Source organism: Culex quinquefasciatus, chromosome 3, assembly GCF_015732765.1.
Source record: "Culex quinquefasciatus strain JHB chromosome 3, VPISU_Cqui_1.0_pri_paternal, whole genome shotgun sequence".
Classification (NCBI taxonomy): Eukaryota; Metazoa; Arthropoda; class Insecta; order Diptera; family Culicidae; genus Culex; species Culex quinquefasciatus.
This window is the reverse complement of record NC_051863.1, coordinates 64971317-64991505: the sequence shown is the minus strand read 5'-3', so window position 1 is coordinate 64991505 and position 20189 is coordinate 64971317. Positions and strand designations below refer to the sequence as shown.

The following is a 20189-nucleotide window of genomic DNA, read 5'->3' as shown; positions in this document are numbered from 1 at the left end:
AATCAAATTTATCAGGATTCCACAACAAATCCTAATCAAATGATTGAGTAAACGTCAATTCAGATTTCATTTTTTTTTCTCTCCTAGTCAATTTCGCCAATGCAACAACTCTGCCGCCGTCACAATAGAACTGCCGCTACAACAAAACTGCCACGTTAGAATTCGTCGCCATCAATCATTGCCATCAGCCAGCCAGCGCTGCCACCCACACCGAGCCTGCGCCCCGAGTATCGAAGCAGCAACAGGCTCCATAGGATGAATTCATGAGCCAAACGGTAAAGGCCACCTTTTCCGAGCACATCAAGATCAAAATTCGCTGGTAGGTTTTGCTTCGTGTTCTTAACATTGCAGATTTAGTTCAAGTCCAACGGTCGATTTGAAACCATACTTTATGTCGCGTCACACCGCAAAGTTGCGCAACTTCCAACCCGTCACATCGCACGTCATTCGACCAGTTCGGCCCGAACCCGCGCGGGCTCTTGTCACTCTCGTTCCACTTTCGGCCCGTTCCCGTTTGTTTTGCTGGCGCGGTGCGCGCGTCCTGTCAACAATTTTCGCACGCGACATTCGACCGCTAGAAACCGCCTGCTAGAAACGGCCACTCACCAGGGCCAAGCTTCGGCACACACACCGCTGCCGCGCGAAGAAGATCAAAGTTGAACGAGTTTCGGAGCAAAGCAGTCCTTGCGGCGCGCGTTAGTGACACGAATTTTACTTTTCGCCTCTCCCCCCCGGTGTGTGACACGGATTCTACTCCGGATATTGATCGCGGATTGACGAACGTCGGGCCGGAAGTGTCTCGAATTGGGTGATTATAAAAACGGTGCAAATTTGCGAAGGATATTCGCGACCAAGAGCTTGGTAGAGGATTCCGTTCACGGATTAGGTTCCGGTAGAAGAAGGCAGCAGTAGCACACGCCAGGTAAGCGCGCCGCTTCCGGTTCGGTGGCGGATCGATTCCGGGAAGGTCCTGTAATGATTCGTTTCATCTTTTTTGCTGACTGAAAGTTTTCTTCGAACTGAGTCAAAAAATCGAAATTTCTGGAACTGTTGTGGACTTTTCTTTCAAACATTCGATTTTTCTCTAAATTATTTTGGAAAAAGGTAAATTTTTTTACCTTCTTGAAATTCATGTTCAAATTCGACATCAATTTAATTTGTTTTCGTCATAAGTCTATATAATTGAACACAAATTAGAAGCTGAAATTATTGATTTAACAAAATCAATCTACTTTCTGTTGTATTTTCTTTGATTTACATTTGAATTCTGAAATTCTCGTAGAACTTATTGACCTTTGCGTATTTAAAATCAAACCTTACCTTCTTACTTCAACCTGCTTAAAAGAGCAAATCCAAGGATTATCACAGATCCCAAAGTAAAACCCCCTGGAGAGAGCACCGTTGGACCAGGGTTCCCCCCAGCGACTATTCAAGGTCATTCCCGGCATAATTGGGTGCTGCGTTGCTCTTCTTTTGCCACTCCGACTTGTGGCCCGGTCCTAGGCTAGAGAGTTGCGTTGTGCTTGCTGGGTCGATTTCATTTCTCCGCTGTTGGTCCGCGGATGGTTGATGTTTGATGGTCCAGTTGGATCAGTTGTTGTGGAAGGTTCTCGTGAAGTTGGTAACACTTGACATTAGTTGAAATTTTTAGATTTTGGTGTGAGAAGAATCAACATTTTTTGGAGGGACATATGACCACAGACAAATAGATATGCTTGCCGCAAGAATTGATTCGATTGATGAACCACATAACAAACCTCAAAGTCAAACCATCCACATTAACGACCCCCGGGTCTTTTGTGGTCTCTATTGCAAGTTTCTGCTCGAACCTAGGAGTCCGAAGGCTTGAATGGGGAGAGCACCCAAAACTCGTTTTACTCCAAGGAACCTTCCACCCCAGTGTTTGAACTGACGACCTTTGGATTGCGAGTCCAACCGCTGCCAGCGATTCCACCGGAGTAGGCTTGGTTTGGTGTGTTGTTTGTAATTATGGCATGGAGACAAATGTAATTGGGCTAATGTCGAAGTGTAAACGAAGAGTCTATTCTGTTCGTTTATATAGCGGTGTATGCACTTCGGAAGGAATCGGTCAAGAAAAATTCAAATGGGATGCAGCGGCAGCAAAAGCAAGCCAGAGAGGGTGAAGAAAAGCCCCAAGAAAACGCTCCCTATTGTTTGTTCTGCTGTTCGTAAAGCTGTTTCTCGACCCCTTTCCCTCCGATCTCCTTACTAGCCTTATAACGTAAACATCAACTGATGTGAGCAGGATAGACTCTTTGTTATCACTTCGACATTATTGGCCCATTCATATTGTTTTGCTTGACCTAGGTTGGCATAAATTTAATAAATCCTGAACAAACTTCGTCTTGACTTTTTTTTCTTGTTGCCTGTATTTTCAGATTTTGAAAATTATGACATATTATACAAAAGCGCTTAAAATGAACTTGTGAGTCGGTATTTTGAAAATTCAAAAATATTATTTTCAAATATTTGAAAAATTTTTAGATTTTCAAAAAGTTGAGAAAATTTAAAAAAATGTCTTAGAAAGTAGAGAGTTCTCTCAATTTTTCAAGTATATTTTTTATTAGAGATGAATACATAGATGGACACTATTTAAAAAATTAAAAGAGACAATTTTTGATTTGTGAAAGTTAAACCTAAAAATTGCTTTAACTCAAAAATTCAAAAAAGGACTTTTAAATCCAAATCCGCAAACAAGTTTGCGAGTTCCTTGGGCATGAGTAAGGACCTCGACGCCGTTAGCAATGTTGGCTTTAAAATAAAATTTCGTGATAATATCACTTCCCCCCAGCCAACATTTTTGCCATGCGAAGCGGGCCTCGACGCTGTGTCTAGGTTTAATTCCTAGCTAGGAGCCATCAGTGTCTTAAGAGGTGGTCCCAAGGCCGAGTAGGAGTTCATGAAGCAAATTAGTCGTCTCCCACCCCTTTTAAATTGAAAAATGAACTCTGAAACCAGCGCTTACTCACAACAGAAACAGAGGCCTCTTCTAGGCATTGTAGGGGAAATCTACCCTTTCCAATCAAACACCTATCTTCGTCATATGGAGAGTTTGATGCTCGATTAAAGCTCCAAAAATACTATTTGGGCTATAAACTTACCAGCAACAGCACCGCCTCGAGTAAGCACGCTAATGTATGCCACTTACTGGCCAAAAAGATCACATTTAATGAACTTTTGATCATAATTTGTATTTTGCGAGACCACTTCTCATCATTTTGTTGGCACACACAATGACACACACGAGAATCCCTCAAACGCTTAATGAATATCGCCAAAATTAACTTTTCACTTTCGCTTACTTTTTCACGGCGCTTAAGATATGAAATTGCTTCCAACTACCGGCAACATGTTCTTTTGATCATTAGTAAGGTACTCACTTGAAGAATAATCCCGAAAAATGTAATAAATTAGCAAGCGCCAAGTCGTTTGACGTTTCAATCTTCACTTTGCATTCCAATCGAAGGCTGAAGAAAACCGAGCGAGAGACGAAGGCAAAAAAGAACAAAGGCTGGCCGTCAACACCACCAGCAGCACAGCCAGCGATGCCAGGAAACTTTCCCTATAAATGCCACTTTTCGTGAGTGTTCGTTTGAACTGTCAGCGCAAATGGCAACACTCGACAGAGTGTTGGAAGAAAAAAGAACTAAGCCGATATTAGAAAAATGGGCGTGGCCCAATGCATTCGCCTCGATTAGAATACCCTTGGGAATTTTTTTTTGTTAAATGCTTGGAAAAAGAAATAGAATAACTTTTAGTGAAAGTGAAAATAAACAGAAATGTTCACAAAAACTTGCTCTACTCGTTGGTGTACTTGGTTTTAGTAAAATTCAAGGGAGACTCTATATTATCCAGCATCATTCAAACACGACCGCTTATTAGGATTAAAATGGGTAGATTTCCCCTACGTAGCATTTTGATATGTCAAAATTTCCATAGAGTCTCGGTCAATCAATAGTGCGATGATATCGGACAAAATTCGTTAATCTGTTGAACTAACGGTTTTCGGATTATGGTTGTATCGACCATTGTTGCGAATCGAGGGTCTACTGGAGCCTTGACGATCAAATGGAGCCTAACATTTCAAAACGGCGCATGGGTTTTGTGAACAGGAGTGTGTCTCCTTCACTCAAATGACAGTTTACATAAGGTATAATAGAGATGCACTCTTGTTTTCAAAGCTCTATGCCCTAATGAAATGAATGGCATGAAATAGTCGTCTTAATTACTAGTGTTCAACTTATGAACTGTTCATTTATGTTTATTGGTTTTTGGAAGCGACAAGACTGGTTTAAAAACAAGATCCTTTACCTTATTTGGCGTTATAATAAAACATTCGGGGATTTGAGATTAAATTTACTTTCAGACAGTTTAGTTTAGGTTGTTGATTAAAGTTAGATAGTTTTCCGTAGATGAATAATTGGACTTAAATGATTAGTTGATTTGAACGAAGTGTAACATTTCATTGGCAGATCTGTTTCTAGTTGTAATGTACGACAAGACTATTGACGGACGTGACAGGTCGGCAGTTAGTTTTCATCTTTTTTCTCTAGTATTTTTTATTTCCTTTAAATTTGGAATACATCATAGGTTTCTTTTGTATAGATCTCCGATTAGTTACATTTTCTTATTTAATTAACTAATAATTTAATTTATTCCGGGCCTTCTTACTTTGAATCACAATTTCAGATTTTCTTTATTCAGTGTTAAACTTAGATTACCGTAACTGCTCAAATCATCCAAGTTCTTACTACTCACATCAACACTAATTTTCTTTCACCTCCCCCCTCCCGATCCCCTATATCTTCCGGTGGTGTTCATTTGGTATGCAATACTAGTTCGGCCACTACCCTTTTTTCCACAAGAAACCGGACTTGGACTGACTTGAGGCCGCGTCCCCCACCTTGCTCCGTAAAACGAAAACGAAAACGAAATCCGCAAACAAGTTTGCGAGTTTTGCAAACTGTAAAACACGTATAAGTGCGAGCTTGCTTGTTTGCGGTAGTGTAATGGCTCCTTTAGTAAAAATTGTTCATAAAATTCACAAATGCATTGCGTTTACCGATTCGAACTCGTTTTCATAGAGAAAATAATGACTCGTTAAGAGTTTAGAAATACAGTCCAGACTCGATTGTCCAATGTTTGTATGGAATTTCGGATAATCAAACAACAAAAACAATATTTATTTCAGTTTTGTTTTTTGTTTTTTTTTTAGAGCAATAACTTAAATCAGGATTTTTTCTGGTACTTTTGTGTATATGTTTATGGAGCCAATTGTACTCGAAAATGACATTTGAGAAGGGCGTATGTTATTTAGATATTTTTATATTCTGTAATTTAAAAATTTCTGTATCTCAAAGCCGTTGCCTCGTATAAAAAAGTGGTCGAAGACAAACTTGTAGAAAATTAGACGAGCTTTCTGAAAAAATACACGCCATTTCTATGGGATTTTAAATTAAAAAGTTAAATTTTAAGGTGTTGTCACGATTCTACCAAAACAATGTAATGCTAGTAGAAAATGTGTTTTAAAATGCATTTTACACTAGATCAATTGTTTTGCAATCATTAATTTTCAAAAAAAAAAAATGACAGATGTGACGAAAACAAAAAATTTAACGAAAAAAACTTAAACATCGAAAGTTTCAAAAAATCTAAAGATTTTTAAATCAACTCAAACATGCTAAAAGTGATTTCAAACGCAGCTGATTGTATTTAAATTCCATATAAATTTTGATTTTTTTTTTAATCTTTTTTTTGTCCCCTGATTTTGGGGGACAACTTTGAAGGAGAGGGGGACAACAACATTAAATAAAATTTGTACCAGCCTTATACGAAGTTCAAATATTACGTCCAAATATTTTCGAGATTTCAGATTTCTCATCACTTTTATTGCACACACATCCACACACAAGAGAGACCTCAACGGTCAACCGCTCAACGAAAGTCGCCATAACCACCTTTTCACTTGCGCTAACGTTTTCACAGCGCTTCAGATATAAAACTGCTTTCAACTACGGGCAACATGTTCTTTTCTGGAGTTTTCTTTTTAAAGGTCTAATAAACCAAATTTTCAGTTTTTGCTTTTTGTATATTTTTGAAACCGCCAGGGGTATTAAAAAACATCCAAAAAGCAAAAAAAAAAACGGAAAATTTGGTTTATTGGAACTTTAAAAAAAAACTCCAGTTTTGAACATGGTTTAGGCACTCACTTGAAAAATAATCCCGAACATCAAAAACACAATTGCCCTAAGTCACTTGACGTTTTACCTATTCTCGGCGAAGGTTAACGAAAAAAGCGAGCGAAAAGCGAAGGCAAATAAAGAACGCAAGGCTTGGCACCAACACACCACCACCCCACTGAGAATTTTGGCTCGAGCCTCGACTCGATTCAGGCTCGATCTCGAGCCAGATCGACTCGAGGCTCGAGCCAAAATTCTTAGTGGGACAGAGCGTGTAAAAGCGAACCAGTGAGGCCAGGAAACTTTCTCTATAAATGTCACTTTTCGTGAGTGTTCGCTCAAAATTTCTTCACAAATGGCAGCAATAGTCACACACACAAAAAAGCGCTGAAAGAAAAAAAAAGAACTTAGCCGATAATAGAAATAGCGTGGGCTCCAATGCGGTCTCGTCTGACCATAATAGACTTGGAAAATATTTTTGTAAAATGCTTGTAAAAGAAATTAGAAGAACTTTTGGTTAAAGTCAATTTTAACAGAATTGTTCGCAAAAAGCTGCTCTACTGGTTGATGTACTTGTATTTTTGAAAAAGTATTTTTTGCCCCCTAATTTTTTGGGTCGATTTTCAAGGAGGGTGACATAAACTTTGAAAAATACTTGCTCTGGTTGTCCTTGATGACCGGCACAGCGCCGTACTCGTCCAGATCTTCCAGTAATCGCATTCTCGAGTCGCTTCAGCCAGCGCGATGAACTCCGCTTCCGCCGTTGACAATGCGCTTGCTTGTGACGACAGCTCCAGCTGATCGTCCCGCCGTTGAACAGGAACATCTCCGCTCCGCTGAAATCCCGAAAATCTCTGGACGTTTTTTGGATTTTTTTTTTGATTTGATTTTTCGTTAATTGATCGGAAAGTGACTTTCGCATCAACGACATCTTTATTGTTAGTACACAATATCTTAAAAAGCCAAATCCTACGATAAGGTGGCGAGTTAGCGATTCGCATTGTTAACATTCAATAAAAAGCATTGACAGTATCATGCCAAAGTGAACTAAACTTTCCCCCCTCAAACCCATCCCGAGGAACCAACCAAATTAAAGCCCCACCCCCGTTCCCTGAAACCCGCTGTCGAATTAGTACCCTCAAAACCTAGTTTCCGCCAAACAAGCGCGCAGGCCTCGTTTCATCGGGTTCGCAAGTGAGTGATAGCAACCGCAGCTCGGAGAGTCAACGGCCTCCCCCCTTCGTCGGCGATGCGCCCGAAGCTTTTTAGCGAAACTGCGTGAGTTCACACATGATGGTGGTGTTCGAGGCAGCCAACAACAAGCCAACATCAATCAACCGGGTGGAATCGCTTAGTCACTTAGCAAATGAGAGGAAAAGTGAAGCAAAATTACTCACGAAGGAAAAGGTGCCTACCCACCCACCCACTCTGGAGGGCACTTTCGCTCTCAACGTGAAGAAGCAAAGTCGAAAAATGAAGACTAAATTACTTTTGCATGTCTCGGATCAATTACCCGTCGTCAGGCCCAGGGGGCTCGATGCCTTTGGGGGCGCCGGCGCCGCAGGTGGTGGCAGGCTCAATGTCGTCGTCGGTGGATCCGAGGTTCAAGTTGGGGCAAATTGACGAGAGTTGCTTTAGGACGGTCGGGGGTGGTCGTCGTCGTTAGAGCGAAATAGGTCACAGGAACGAAAGGGAACGGCACCCCAGGTCAAGGTGATTTAGGCCTAGTTTTGTTTTATGGCTTTGTTGAATGCTGATAAGAGTGTGTTGTCAACGAACTCCGCGTTAGCGAAGATTAGGCAAAGGAAATGGATAGGAGATTTTACCGGATCTAGCACGAGTTGTTTTAGGTTACACAATTTAGCCTCTGGCCTTTCTAAGAATTTTCCACCTACTCGAGTGGGCTAATATTATCGGATTCGTTTTGACCTTCGGCGAATCAAAACCATGACAGTCCACCGTGTCTTGGTTGATGTTCTTTTTGCTAGATATCCTCCTGATTTCTAACAGATCTGTCAATAACATAAGGGCATCTCCAGCGCTGGGGTGCAAATCAAATTTGCACTCGGCTCATGAATACCGAGATCAAATTTGCCACCTTGAAAAAACTCCGTCATCCCCACCGCTAGGGTAGCAAATTTGCCACCGAAAGCCCACCGCGGGGGGCAAATATGGGTTTTTATCATTTTTTGCTCTTATTTACCTTCAAAATCAATAATTATGTGTTGATTCATGCCAAAAGTTTATTAAACTTTTTAATCCTATTGAAAATTTCAAAGAATTTAATTTTTCGAAAATGTCGAAAGTTAAACCATTTGCTACCCGATTTGATTCCCACCAAATTTGCTCTCGAGTTTGCCCCCGAGTATCCCACCGCGCGTAGCAAAGCAGGTGTCAAATTTGATCTCAAGTTCATCTGTAGAAGAAAAATATACGTCGGTACCTGTCGGGTACTCATTTTCTGATACCCGACAAGTACCGGCAAGCCGGGGGAAAAGTTTTGAATGCGTGTTTCGGAGATTTTTGTATATCTGCTCTTGTGTATGATTCAAAAATTCAAAAAAATTCTAAAATTCTCAAATTCTAAAATTGTAAAATTTTAAAATTGTAAAATTCAAAAATTCAAAAGCTTAAAAATTCAAAAGCTTAAAAATACAAAAGATTAAAAATTCAAAAGCTTAAAAATTCAAAAATTCTTAAGTTTTAAAATTCTAAAATTCTCAAATTCTCAAATTCTCAAATTCTAAAATTCTAGAATTCTAAAATTCTGGAGTTTTTTTTGAAAAGGACCAATAAACCAAATTTTCAGCTTTTGCTTTTTGGGTGTTTTTCAATACCCCTGACTCAAGGCGGTTCTAAAAACACCCAAAAAGCAAAAACTCGAAATTTGGTTTATTGGACCTTTTCAAAAAAAAAAAAAAAAACTCCAGAATTCTAAAATTCTAAAATTCTAAAATTTTAAAATTTTAAAATTTTAAAATTCTAAAATTTTAAAATTCTAAAATTCTAAAATTTTAAAATTCTAAAATTCTAAAATTCTAAAATTTTAAAATTCTAGAGTTCTAAAATTCTAAAATTCTTAAATTTAAAAAAAATTAAATTCTAAAATTCTAAAAAAAATAAAATTTAAAAATTCAAAATAGTAGTTTATGCAACAAGTTGCAAAAAGAGGATTTTTTCAGCACGAGTCGTACATTTATCCAACGAGGTTCACCGAGTTGGATAAATACGAAGAGTGCTGAAAAAATCAAGTTTTGCAACGAGTTCCATACAACATTTTTTGCAATTCCAAAAAACACACACTGAGTGAAATTTTATGTCAAATTTTCATGTATTTTGTCAATAAATCGTTTAAATAAAAAAAATGTTGAAAAGTGTTACTTTTCTAAACAAGTGCTAAAAAGTTCAACTTTTCAGCACCCATTTGAGTGCTGAAAAGTAGAACTTTTCCGCATTTATTTTGAAAAGTGTTGCTATTCGATTCTGTTATTTTTGGTACAGAAAAGTAGGCTATTTCGTCGTTCAAGAATGACAGGAAAAGTGAGTAGTTTCACGACGGAATTGCAAAAATGCGTTTAAATAGCTTATTTTTTCAAAAATAAAAAAAAAATGAAAAATCTAAAATTCAAAAATACAAAAATTCTGAAATGCGTTCAAATAGCTTAATTTTTTTGCTTTTTTATAAGGGTCATTCCTTCCCAAGTGACCACGCGTCCAACATCGACCTTCACCAAATCTGCTCATATTGGCATGGGGGTTGTTTTTGCCCCAAAAACAAAGAATCCCAAGTTTGGTGACATTTGGTACACCCCCGCGCCCGTGGCACCCCCCTCTTTTTCTGAGATTTTTGAAAAACCTCATTTTTAAAATGCATTTTGCTAAGAGAAAAGTTTACAAAAAGTGAACTTTTGGGTATGCATATTTGAAGATTTTTTGACGTAGATTCGATTGGCGTACTCAAAATTTACGTACAGTGTTGCCAGATATGAAAATTTTGCGCTTTAAGTTTTAAAATGCATTTTTAACCCTTTGGACGAGCACTTACGGGAAAACTGACAATTGCATTCGATTGCTGAGAGTTTTTACATTAAATTCAATCAAAACCTCAGGGTAAAATGAATATTTCTTGAGATATCACATTTTTAAGTTTGAAAGCTCTGTATTGCATAGCAAATGTTTTACTTAACCATCAATTTACAACAGTACATTGCGTGAGAGCATAGTAGGCCTTGAAATTTGAATATTTTTTTTCAATATCTTAACGGAAGCAAGTGAATGTCCCAAAATTGAATTTATGTAAGTATGTATGTATGTATGTATGTATGTATGTATTGTATGTATGCATTTGAACACCCGTCTTGGCAGGAGTTGGCGTGGTTCACGGATATAAGAAAATGACAAAATGTTTAATTTCGAGCGCATCAACCGGAATTTTCTAGTTTTATGGCCCCAGAAGCTAGCCTGAAAATACTAGCTTATTTGGTTAGGGTTGGTGGGTCCAATTTTTACTTGAAGGATTTTGGAGTTTTTATTTTGGCAAAATTTAAAAACATGCTTAAAAATTAACCTATATATTTTCGGGATCAATTCCTAGCGATTTGCGATGTTCTACAAAGTTGTTCCCCGGATCAAAATCTTTGAGAATTTTGACTATAAGAAAATTTGATAGCGTTTTGGGAAACTTTGTCGAAGAAGATGTTAAAAGTGAAAATTCCCATAGTAAATTAATTAAAGTTCCATTCTAACTTTAGGTAAAAATTGGACCCACCAACTCTAACCAAATAAGCTCATATTTTCAGGCTAGCTTCTGGGGCCATAAAACTAGAAAATTCCGGTTGATGCGCTCGAAATTAAACATTTTGTCATTTTCTTATATCCGTGAACCACGCCAACTCCTGCCAAGACGGGTGTTTAAATGCATACATACAATACATACATACATACATACATACATACATACATACATACATACATACATACATACATGCATACATACATACATAAATTCAATTTTGGGACATTCACTTGCTTCCGTTAAGATATTGAAAAAAAAATATTAAAATTTCAAGGCCTACTATGCTCTCACGCAATGTACTGTTGTAAATTGATGGTTAAGTAAAACATTTGCTATGCAATACAGAGCTTTCAAACTTAAAAATGTGATATCTCAAGAAATATTCATTTTACCCTGAGGTTTTGATTGAATTTAATGTAAAAAACTCTCAGCAATCGAATGCAATTGTCAGTTTTCCCGTAAGTGCTCGTCCAAAGGGTTAAAAATGCATTTTAAAACTTAAAGCGCAAAATTTTCATATCTGGCAACACTGTACGTAAATTTTGAGTACGCCAATCGAATCTACGTCAAAAAATCTTCAAATATGCATACCCAAAAGTTCACTTTTTGTAAACTTTTCTCTTAGCAAAATGCATTTTAAAATGAGGTTTTTCAAAATCTCAGAAAAGAGGGGGGTGCCACGGGCGCGGGGTGGACCAAATGTCACCAAACTTGGGATTCTTTGTTTTTGGGGCAAAAACAACCCCCATGCCAAATATGAGCAGATTTGGTGAAGGTCGATGTTGGACGCGTGGTCATTTGGGACGGAATGACCCATAAATTGAAATAGCTTATTTTTTCTTTGATTTTTTTTTTCAATATTTTCAATCTTTTAAAAGTTTTTTTTTATTTTTTCCATTTTTTTAAAATATTTTTAATTTTTTTTTAATTTCGTTAAATTTGTTAATTTAAAAAAAATATTATTTTTTTTAATTTTTTAAAATTTTGCAGATTTTTTTTTTATTTTTTTTTATTTTTGCTTTTTTTTGAATTTTCATTCTTTTTTGTTTAGATTTGAATGTTTTTGTTATTTTTTTTAAATTAAAAAAAAACATTTTTTATTTTTTTTAATTTTTGATTTTTTTCTAAATTTCTTTAGGCTGGTACAAATATTTTTAAAAGTTTTTGTCACCCCCCCCTTCAAAATTGGCCCGAAAAATCAGGGGGCAAAAAAAAAATATTTTTACAATAAACTTCAAAATTTCAATGAAAAATCAAGTGTAACCAACTGAAATCAAATTAAAATACATTCTCCTGCGTTTAAAATCATTTTTAGCATGTTTGGGGTTATTAAAAAATCTTAAGATTTTTTGAAAATTTTCGATGCAAAATCTTTTTTTTCGATACAATTTTTGTTTTTGTCAGATCTTAGATTTTTTGAACAACTGAACTAGTGTAAAATGCATTTTAAAACACTTCTTTCATTTAAATGTGAAGACTATGGCTTGTTATTTAAATTTTTATATTTTTTTATTTTTTTGCACATAAAAAAAAAACATAAAAAAATAATTTTTTTTAACATAAAAAAAAATGTTTTTTCGTGCATGATTCAGTTTTCCGTGCATCATTCCATTTGCCGCAGTAGCAAACCAGCCAAATAGCGGGTAGCAAAGTGAAATCCCGAAGAACTGAGAGCAAATTTGGTACCGCGACAGGTACCGCGGTGGGGTTGACGTCGGGTGCAAATTTGATTTGCTTCGATGTTTGCTACCCGCGCTGGAGATGCACTAACAGGGTGTTCGGTGCACATACACTTGACATCAGGTCCTTTTGGTAGCATCGCAGCTAGGAAGGAACGCCATCGAGAGAACGAGAGTTCGATTGATCGAACCCTCTCGATAGTATCGTAAACTTTTCCAAATAAATCCAACAATTTGTGTAACCCTCTTCCGCTCTCTCCCTTTCCCAGGGCATCACCCTCCAGATCGTCCCCGAGCCGGTCGACCCGCAGCAGCAGCAACACCCGAACCAGCACCAAAATGAGCGATCGCAAGGCAGTCATCAAGAACGCCGACATGGGCGAGGAGATGCAGCAGGACGCGGTGGACTGTGCGACGCAAGCCCTGGAAAAGTACAACATCGAAAAGGTAGGTGGTGGCTCCACTAATTGGTGGCAAAATTATTCGCACAGCGACGACACGACCGCGCGATGTGAACGCAACTCACAATAGTGTTGAAAGAAAGAAATGCATTACCATCACCGCTCGCGACTTTGTGAGGTGCATTCGGGGTCAATCTCATTTCGCGGTGCGGTGCGGTGTGTGAATTTCATCTAATTGCAATCGCGAGAGTCTGGGGAGGTTGATGTGGGGTGCGGCGCAGACCAAATTGCACAATTTGTGCAACCCGATGAGCGGTTGGTATCCCTTCGAGTCTGGTTTGGTTGGGCTCTGAATCAATGCGCACAAGGTCGTCATTCAAGTTGTCGGCTAAGGGGGGTGCGGCAGCCGGGTGAGATGCGCCTGTAATAAATTCAAATTATTTTTAGAACTTTCACTTGTGCTGCTGTTTGCACCGTGTGCTCGGAGCGTTACGTTGATTGCGAAGCGGGGAAGAAGGGTGCAATAACATTAACATCAAACACAAACTGTCGAAAGTTTCGCGGTGGCGCCGTCAATGCATCAAAAAGGGTTGCGAGATAACACCGCGCGAACAGCAGGTTCAACGGAGTTGAAATGAAAAACTTTTCACCCTTTTGCCGTGTGGAAAATCGATCCCGTGAAACCCGGCCGCCCCCCTCGGAAAACTAATCGTTTATCGCCGCGCTCCACATCTGAGTCCGCCCGAGTGGAATGTGAGCTCTTCCACAGAAATTCGTTCCCATACATCACACGCTGGAATCTTACCGGCGAAAATGTACAGTGAAAAATTTCAGTCCCGATTCCTTGAGTTGCCCTACCTTTTACACTCGAAGAGAGAGAGAGGGGGTAAATTTCCTGCCCACTTTGCATGTGTCCGCGTGAAAAATGACCTCAACGATTATCTTGTGTGTACAACACTCGGCGAGGAAGACTGATGGCGTTTTGGTAGCGTTGGTAACGGACGCGTAGAGGACTGATCACAAATTGTGGAGGATTAGGAAAGTATGGCAACAACTTGAAGTAGCCAAATTTAGTGCAATTCAACTGGCAGTAATGTGAATCCGAAAAAATGAAAGTGGTAGCAAAATACTGTGGTAACGAGCGGAAAGATAATTCAGATTTGGTAGCGCAGTGGGATAATCTCGACTAGAATTTAAGCGTATTTATAATGGTAGTCGTGGTAGCTGTACTGGGTTGGTAGCGAAGCTGATTAGAAACGAACGCAAGATTATATTGTTGGTAGCGAAGCGGAATGCACTCGATTAGAAATGGTAGCAAATTTGGGTGGCTTTTTATACGGAACAAAAGCATATGGCACTGGGTACAGGGCGAAATGGCCTCGTCTAGAATTGGTAGTGAAGTGGGAAGATCTTGAATGAGCTTGGTAGCCAATAGAGGAGAAAATCGTGACGTCAGAAATGAACTCAAATCACCCAAAGTTCATTTTGTGAGTGACTTTAACTTTTTGACTAGTGTGACAGCTACCTCGTTCCCAAGTTTTCTGTGGGAGCGAAAAGGAGGCGAATACTTTATGAAAATCATACCTGTCAAAATTCCTAGCCTCAAAATTTTGTCGCGAGTTGCTTTTCTCCTCTATTGGTAGCTACTTTTAAAGCTTAAAATTGAGATAAAGAGTCCAATAAAAATAAGAATAACTACAAATCACAAAGGTTCAGGAAGTTTCGTGTGAGACCAAATTGGTAGCAACCAGTGTTGCAAATGAGTGATAAAAAAGCTATCAATAGATTATCTCTGCTCCAAAAATATCCGAGAGTATAGTGGCCGTCACTATAGCTTGTGAGATCTCTTCTAGTGTCTCGTGATTCCCAGCGAAGTCATTCTCTCTCTCTATCACTCCTACTCTTTTCCTCGACAATGCACTCTCACCGCTGAGTCTCTCAATCTCTCCGAAAACTGCAATGAGAGAACGCGAGATAGCGATGAGGAGCCGACCACGCATGACGTCCCGTCAAACTGCGTTTGCGGAATTGGTTTTGTGGCGGCTTTTGTGGTTAAACGCTTTTGCGGTAGGATGATCGTGGAAGCGGGAAATGAGAATGAGAAAAATGTCAATCGCGAGTGGGTAAACACGAAAACGTGTTCGGCTATGTTCGGCGCTGAGAGTTTCAATGAAGAGAGAAGAGCGGTTGTATTTGAGGCATGAATATTCAGGCGGGATAATTATAGTTGCTGAGAGCTGATATTTTGATATTTTAACAACCCTGGTAGCAACAAGTTGTCCAATTGAATTGGTAGCCAAGTGGAAATTTACAAAAAAAGGTTAAAATTGGAATAAAATGCAGCAAAATGGCCTCGTCTGGAATTGGTAGCGAAGTGGGAAGATCTTGAATGAGCTTGGTAGCTAATTGGTAGCTACTTTTAAAGCTTAAAATTGAGTTAAAGAGTCTAATAAAAATAAGAATAACTACAGATCACAAAGGTTCACGAAGTATCATGTGAGACGAAATTGGTAGCAACAAGTTGTGTAATTGAATTGGTAGCCAAGTGAATATTTACAAAAAAAAGGTTAAAATGGAATAAAATGGTCACGATCGAAAAGATTAGAGTAGGCTAGTTTTGGTAGCTCATTTGAAAAAATCTTGACTAGAATTGACATCACGGTAACTGGCCTAAGACGCAATTGGTAGCGAATTGAGATGATTCCGCTCTATGATGATTACAGTAATTTGGTAGCTAAAACTATTGTACACATGACGATTTTTGGTAGATTTATATTAAAATAAATATCATTGTTTCAACAGCTGAGTTTATGATCGGACATTCTGAGAACCTGGTCAGTTAAATTTTGAATACATTCGAATGATATCGGTAGAATTGGTAACTGTGTGTGATCTTATCGATTTGCATTGGTAGCAAAGTAAATTGAACATGCATTGAAGTCGGTTTTAGCTTGTTATACCAGCTAAACAATGCCAATTCGAGTATTTTCGACTGTTTCCATCATAACATACTAATAACGGTATCAGTAAAATTGGTAACTATTAGGAGTAAACACGACATGAATTGGTAGCAAAGTCAATAGAATTATTTGAACAACAATTTTTCTGGGATGACCTCAATTCGGTAGTTTATTTGAGTGGCAACACCGATTGACATAAATACGGGTAAATTCGATCGATATCAGCAGGATGGTAGCGGTTGGTAGCAAAGTAATTTCTACACTAGATTTTCATATTGATAAATAAAAGATTTTGAATTCGACTGAACGATTTTCATTGGTAGCGAAGTAAATTTATTTGACAGTTTATTGGGATGATTTCAAATTGGTAGCTAAGTTGTGGTAACAGCAATTCGGTTATATTCGATTGATATTAGGACAACTGGAAGCAGTTTGGCATGGTCACGACTCGTATCGGAAGCAAAAAAAAAATCAAAAATTTAATTTTTGTACCGGTAACTAAAAGGTCGTGGTTTCGATAGGATAGGTAACGAAGAAGGCTGACCTCGAAAACTAAAGAGGACGAAAACAAGTTAGAATGGTCTAGAGGAGGTTTGGTAACGAGATTTGTAGTGAATTGAGATGACCCGATGTTAGCGATACTCAGCATTTTTTCTTGAATGGTTTTGGTAGCAATGTAGGTAGCCTAAATGGGATGAACTGATTGAAATTGGTAACGAAGTGACCTCTTTTTCGAACAGCAACATAATGTTATCGAGGATGAAGTGCTTTGGTGTGAGCCAATTTTGGTAGCGGAATCACCTCGAACGAAAGTGGTAGCCAAATGTGTTGTTAAATCATAAAACTAGTTAGACTGTTACTGTTGCCCGTAATTTATTCAATTGCAAGTGCTACCAATGAATAACCTACTTCCAGTTCAGCACTTCTCGCAAATTCTAACAAAGCACTTGACGCCCCCGCACCGAGAAGAAAAATCGCAAACAGCAGATTTTCCGCCTTCTTCGCGCCGAGCGCGAACCACCATCTGCCGTTGCGGCGAGCACATCCTAGTATACAGTGCCGTAGCATCTTGGGGCAGTCCCGGGAATTATACCTCATCGCACTGCTTTGCCTTGACTTTCACCGTTTGCACTGCAACCCAGATGGGGCTCGTCTGATCCTTTTACCCCACACTTTTCACGGCGGTGCTGACGCAAGTCAGGGGGAGCTTTCTATCGGATTGAAAGCGTGAAAAGCGGATTTCTGGTGCCTCTCTCAAGATGGCATCGGAAATGGCTACCTAGGCGCTAGCGAATCTTTCAATGGAATTAATTTTCAAACTTTCCGATTTCGTTTTATCGAATAATCTAAAAATATGGTGTGCCGACGACTACGGCGAGCGAGAGTTCGGCTCGGTTTTTTATGGCTTGAGTCCCCATCGAATGGTTGTGTTGCCGGCCCTAAAGCAGATTTTTTGATGTGCGCGGCTTCTGTCGGTTTTGGAGTGTGGCGGCCGCCATAAAGGATGGAGGTTTATTATCTCAGCTAAATGGAAATTTAGATTATTGAGTTTTGGACTTTTCCAGGCTCGAGCGATAGCTGGAAGTGATATTTAGTTGAATTGATTTCAAACAGTTTTTTTTTTAAATTTCGCCAAAATGATTTCTGTGTCTCTGCTACCAACGGTTCGATTTGGTTTATCCATCAAATATTGGTAGCACTATGAAACAAAACCATTCAATTGGCATTTTCTACCGCCGTTTCCTTTTGATACCTTCCAAGTTCAGACTTGGACTTACCACCATTCGATTTCGTTTTATTTTGTTTTGGTAGCTAAGAGGAAAATTGCATTGAAATTGGTAACCAACCAGATTGGTTAAAATTAAAGGCGACCTAGGGCTTTCTGCTAGAGCAGCTGCAATGAAATTGGTAACATACAACAAATCATTTATTTTAAATGTGTTCGGTAGCGATGGAATGACCTTGAGTGACTTTGGTAGCAAAGAAGAACGTTTCCAACTAAATTGGTAGCACTCTCCGTAAAAGCATTGAGATTTCAAAAGAGCTGGCTACACTTCCGATGAAGTCAGTGGTTAAGCAAGCCAACTAATTTCAAGCCTGTGGTAGCAGGTCTTTCACACCTAATTGGTAGCACTCTGTGCTAGTATACAAGGTTGTTGACAGAAATACACTACACTTTCAATAACATCAGTGGTGAGATCGACAGTGAATCAAAGGGTTAGTTATTGGTAGCAAAATAAAGGAAAATCATCCTATCATGACTACCATAAAATTGGTAGCATTTTGGTAGCAAAGTAGAATGATACAGTGCCACCTTTGGTAGCTTATAAGTACGTCTGCGTCTACGTCTCTTATAAGTACGTGGTAGTACTCTTTGTTGTTATACTGGGTAGTGCGCTTGTAAATTGGAATCCAAATCAATTGATTGGTAGCGAATCAAAGCTGTAGTTATTTATAGCAAAATCAGAGATAAAATTACTAGCAAAAGAAAGAGATCCTAACAAGGAAACCCAGTTGGCGAACAAAGCGAAAGTCGAAAATATTCATTATCAGCGATAATTATGTTTCAAAGTTACATTCTTTTCAGGCAAAATCAATCACGCGTCACATAAAAGATTGCCCAACTATTTTTGGCTTCTCCAATTTTGTGAAACGCCAATTATCCTGCTCTCTCGTACAAAGCAAGGATGGTTCCGCACCCGAGTCCCATCAACTTTCGCTATCGGTTGACAAAACAACTAAAAATAGACCAACCAGCCAATTGTTTGGGGTGTTCCCGCGGCACGCGATCCCTACAACGAGTTTGGGGAAAAATTGAAAAAATCCCAATTCTTCATTTTTGCATGAACCACCCTCCAAAAATCGACCCACTCCGAACCTGCTTGTGTTCCGCATTACAAGGGCAGGGGTACGTCACATCCTGCCAGACTAGACCGGGTTGCCACCAATCCTTTCGATTGGCACACTTCTTTGCCACGATTGTTACAAATTGACCCTCTCCAGCAAGCTAGAGAGCGCCTTTGATATCCCAGAAGGACACTCGAATCCATTCCCCGGAAGTGGAGATGTTGATTGTTAAAAATTCATTCGAATTTTGAGACGAAATCACTGTGACAAGCCCAGACGAGAGAGAGAGAGAGGTTGAGTGGCTGTCACACGTTGAGGGTTCTAACAAATTCCGGTTGCTAGACGACCTGCTCTCCGGGAAGTATTGGCTAGCTGCACGTCGGCCGTATGATTCAAGTTTATTGAATTGGATTGGAGAAGTTCACGCCTGCGATAAATCGTTTCAGGAGGGGAAAGTTGAGATTTTCTCTTGCTGCGTCAATATCATCTCCCTCTTGTGTGCACGTTTTCCAATAAAACTTTTCCGTCGGTATCAGCTTATCTGCAGCACTTTCACAGGATGCAAATGTGTACCCAGCAGTCTCGGTTGTGTTGGGGCATGCTTTCCCAGACAAAGCTCCGGACCGAAGTAACAGCATAGACAAATAGATTTAAACTTTGGTAAGGTGATAGATCAACCGAAGTGTTCAGGAATACAGAACTTCTAGGCTACCGCTACAACAACATGAATCCACCAAATTTACGATAGTGACTGTGTGGTTCACTTCTTTAAAATGTTGATTTTCTAGTTGAGAGGTGTCCCTACAACTCTTTGCAGGCCAAGTGCGAATGATGCTGATGATACCTCTTCAGTTGACGCTCAGGCGAGGAACATCCTGGAAGGAGCGTCACTGACTACGCCCGTAGTCCTGTTAGATCATACTTGATCAAGACAGTATAGCTCTGGTTCCTTGCAAGTGTCCTATTTTCTTACCTCCACGTTGGCTTGGTTTTCATGATGACCTAGCTGGTGGCCTGTGGAAACGGATCGTAAACCTTTGACCACCGCGGGTCAAAGTCGAGACGGCTAAAAGAAAGGGCGCGACAATGTGGGAAAGGGAAGTAATTTGTGATTGTAGACGGTATTGTTTTGATTCGCAGTATGTTGAGTCAACTGCTGTGGATGTACCTGAAACATCGCACAACGGGGGTTCTCTTCTTTCCATTTCAGCTACCACCTATCTTCTGTTTATTTTGTTTCACTGATTTTCTAACGCGGCTTCTGTTTACTATCCTCCATTTGATTTCGATTTTACTCATTTGATTCT

The 20189-nt window shown here is 39.2% G+C and overlaps 1 protein-coding gene across 2 annotated transcripts in view; it reads left to right on the top strand.

Annotated features, from left to right (window-relative positions):
- The window catches only part of LOC6048878 (dynein light chain 1, cytoplasmic), a 73105-nt gene that overhangs the window by 12151 nt on the left and 40765 nt on the right, over positions 1–20189 (top strand). The window contains exons 2-3 of one of the 2 annotated variants that reach the window (XM_038259336.1): positions 88–319; positions 12944–13121. In XM_038259336.1, coding sequence (XP_038115264.1) covers positions 264–319; positions 12944–13121 — 234 coding nt within the window. In that variant the 5' untranslated portion in view covers positions 88–263. Of the gene's footprint in view, positions 1–87; positions 320–587; positions 923–12943; positions 13122–20189 lie in introns of those variants that run through there. The other variant, XM_038259337.1, reaches the window with a different exon arrangement.